We start from the raw sequence: 2703 nt of genomic DNA, 5'->3' as shown, positions 1-2703 counted from the left end.
GACAACCTCGGCCGCTATAACTCTTGACGTCAAAGGGTCCTGAAAAAATCTACACCTTTATTCGTAAACGCGCGCGAAAATGTGGTTCTCTCCTGAGGCAGAATTCCCATAAGTTGGGTTTGCGTACGTTTTTTGTATATCGTACAGACTTTGCAATTATGGATTGTGGATTTGATCAGATTTTTAACTCTGGGGATCCAATACTGAGTTCGGATAAGGCGAAGCATGAGTTGATTTTCCCCATGCAAAGAGACATGGTTAATGAAAGACACGATTAGACGGGAAAACTTGCAGTTATAAGGAAGAATTATTGGATGCCGCTCGTTATACGCTAAGTCTGAGACGCCCCAAGACGCCCACCAGCCCTAATAATGCCATCTTTATCTATGAACGGATTAAGCGGTAGGAGTTCACTCTTGGAGTCGATGGAGTTTCCTGCTTTCAATTTCCCGTATTCCTCACTGTAATAGTTCTGTTGATATATTTTTATCAAGCGTTGTGTCGTTGCTTTAATTTCATGGGATGAAATTAAGCGTGACTTTTCTTGAAATGAAGCTTTCGTATTTCGATGCGTTCTTTGAGAGAATCTCATAACAAAGCTCTCGGAATATCTGAAAAACGGTCAAGAATATCGGTATAATTTACTTTGGTTGTATAAACGTGCGTTCTTTTTTCCTCAACTACTGTGCTGTAGTCTGTTTCCTGTGTGGGCCATTTAGGGTTATCTTCTTGTAACTAAGAAGGTCCCTGCCACCACAACGAATTGTTGACCAATTCATATGCTGGAAGTCCTCGGCTCGCTAAGTCTGCTGGATTTGATGCCGAATCCACATGCAGCCAATTCTTGTTTCCGACTTTCTCTACAATTTTTGTGATTCTATGGGCAACGAAAGTTGACCATGAACACGGAGGCTTGCGAATCCAAGCGAGAACAATTGTTGAATCGGTCCACAGATGTATGTTGATATGCCCTAAATTGAGATTGTTGATTATCGAATCAACTATTTCCGCCAATAGTACCGCTCCGCAAAGTTCCAGTCGGGGTAGCGATATGGTTTTAACAAGAGCAACTCTGGTTTTTGCCAAAAGCAGGTTAATAAAAACTTTGCTATCTCTTTTGACACGCATATACACAGAGGCGGCATATGCTTTCTCCGACGCGTCACAGAATCCGTGTATTTGTATGTCATCCGTTGGAGAAAAGTATACCCATCGCGGTATACGAATATTATCAATTTCGTTATAATGTTGGGTGAAATTCTGCCATCGGTCTAGAGTGGTCGAAGACACAGTCTCATCCCAATCTGTGCCTTCCAGCCAAATATTTTGCATAAGGATTTTTGGCTACGATTATGATAGGCGCAAGCCACCCCAGCGGATCGAAGAGTTTAGCAATGGCAGATAGTATCGCTCTTTTCGTAACAGTATCGCTTTTCTCCAATGGCCTTGCTATAAAATAGAAAAGATCCGTATGGGCATTCCATCTTATTCCAAGAGCCTTGACTGCGCTGGTGTCTTCAAATGCCAAAAAATCTTCACTAAGTAGATCTGTTTTTGGTATGCCATTAAGTATTTGCTCGCTATTGGCTGTCCACTTTCGAAGTGGAAAACCGGTTGATTGCAACACTTCCGATATCTCGTCTCTGGCTATTATTGCTGAATCGATAGTGTGTCCACCAGATAATACATCGTCGACATACATGCATTTTCGCAGTATGTTAGATGCTATTGGATGGGAGCTTTGCACATCGTCAGCTAATTGTAAAAGTGTCCTTATAGCCAGATAAGGAGCACAATTGATGCCGAACGTGACAGTCTTTAATTCGTACAGACTGATCGGGTCATTCGGGTTAGTGCGAAAAATTAGCCTCTGATACTTAGTATGGTTGTTATGTACCAGAATTTGCCTATACATCTTCTCGATGTCACTGTTGAACAGATATCTGTATAGTCTCCAACGGAGTATTAATATCGGAAGATCAGACTGAAGTACTGGTCCTGGGAAAAGTACGTCATTTAGGCTGTTGCCATTCGCCGTTGGGCTTGAGGCATTGAACACCACGCGTACTTTCGTTGAAGTACTTTCTGCCTTTATAACAGCGTGGTGCGGCAGAAAATAATTATCAGACGAGTCTGCGGGTATGGGATTTGTTATTTTCGACATATGCCCAAGCGTTTCATATTCCGCTAGAACCCTATTGAATTCCTTTTGCAGGTAGGGATCCTTGGCCAGCCGTGTCTCATTCCGGTAAAATTGAGAACATGCTCTTTTAAGGGATGGGCCTAGGGAAATATTTCCTGGAATATCTTTCCTAAATGGTAGTGACACGATGTATTTTCCTTCATTATTTCGTATGGTTGTCTTCTGATACAGCTCCTCGCAGTACTTGTCGTCTTCAACAAGGCTCTTGTTCTTTGGAATCTCTTCAAGCTCCAAAAAGGCACTCAGTTGCTTGTCCAGACTAACTTCGCTGTAGTATGAGACGATATTCGTTCCTGGATTCGTGGTATCAGTTCGCCCCGTTATTATCCAGCCAAATACTGTTTCTTGGGCTAGAAGTGTGTTTAATATGTTCTTCTTAAGCCCGCACAGAATAATTTGTGGATATACGTCGCCACCCAGAACAAGGTCTACGGGTTCATTGACGAAAAATCTTTTATCCGCTAGAATCAGATCTGGAAATGCTTGCTTAGTCACTGCAC

At 42.3% G+C, this 2703-nt stretch overlaps 1 protein-coding gene across 1 annotated transcript; it reads right to left on the bottom strand.

Annotated features, from left to right (window-relative positions):
• Nucleotides 1-2011: 2011 nt before the first annotated feature.
• LOC118732370 lies at nt 2012-2631 on the bottom strand (the record flags this gene model as incomplete). Its single annotated transcript, XM_036461502.1, has 1 exon — nt 2012-2631. A coding segment is annotated over one exon (620 nt), but the record flags the coding sequence as incomplete, so codon positions are not given.
• Nucleotides 2632-2703: the final 72 nt, after the last annotated feature.

The sequence above is a fragment of the Rhagoletis pomonella genome, unplaced genomic scaffold (assembly GCF_013731165.1).
Source record: "Rhagoletis pomonella isolate Grant_MI unplaced genomic scaffold, Rhpom_1.0 Rhpom_scaffold_19361, whole genome shotgun sequence".
Taxonomy (NCBI): Eukaryota; Metazoa; Arthropoda; class Insecta; order Diptera; family Tephritidae; genus Rhagoletis; species Rhagoletis pomonella.
The sequence above is the reverse complement of the archived record's forward strand: the minus strand, read 5'-3'. Positions and strand labels throughout refer to the sequence as shown.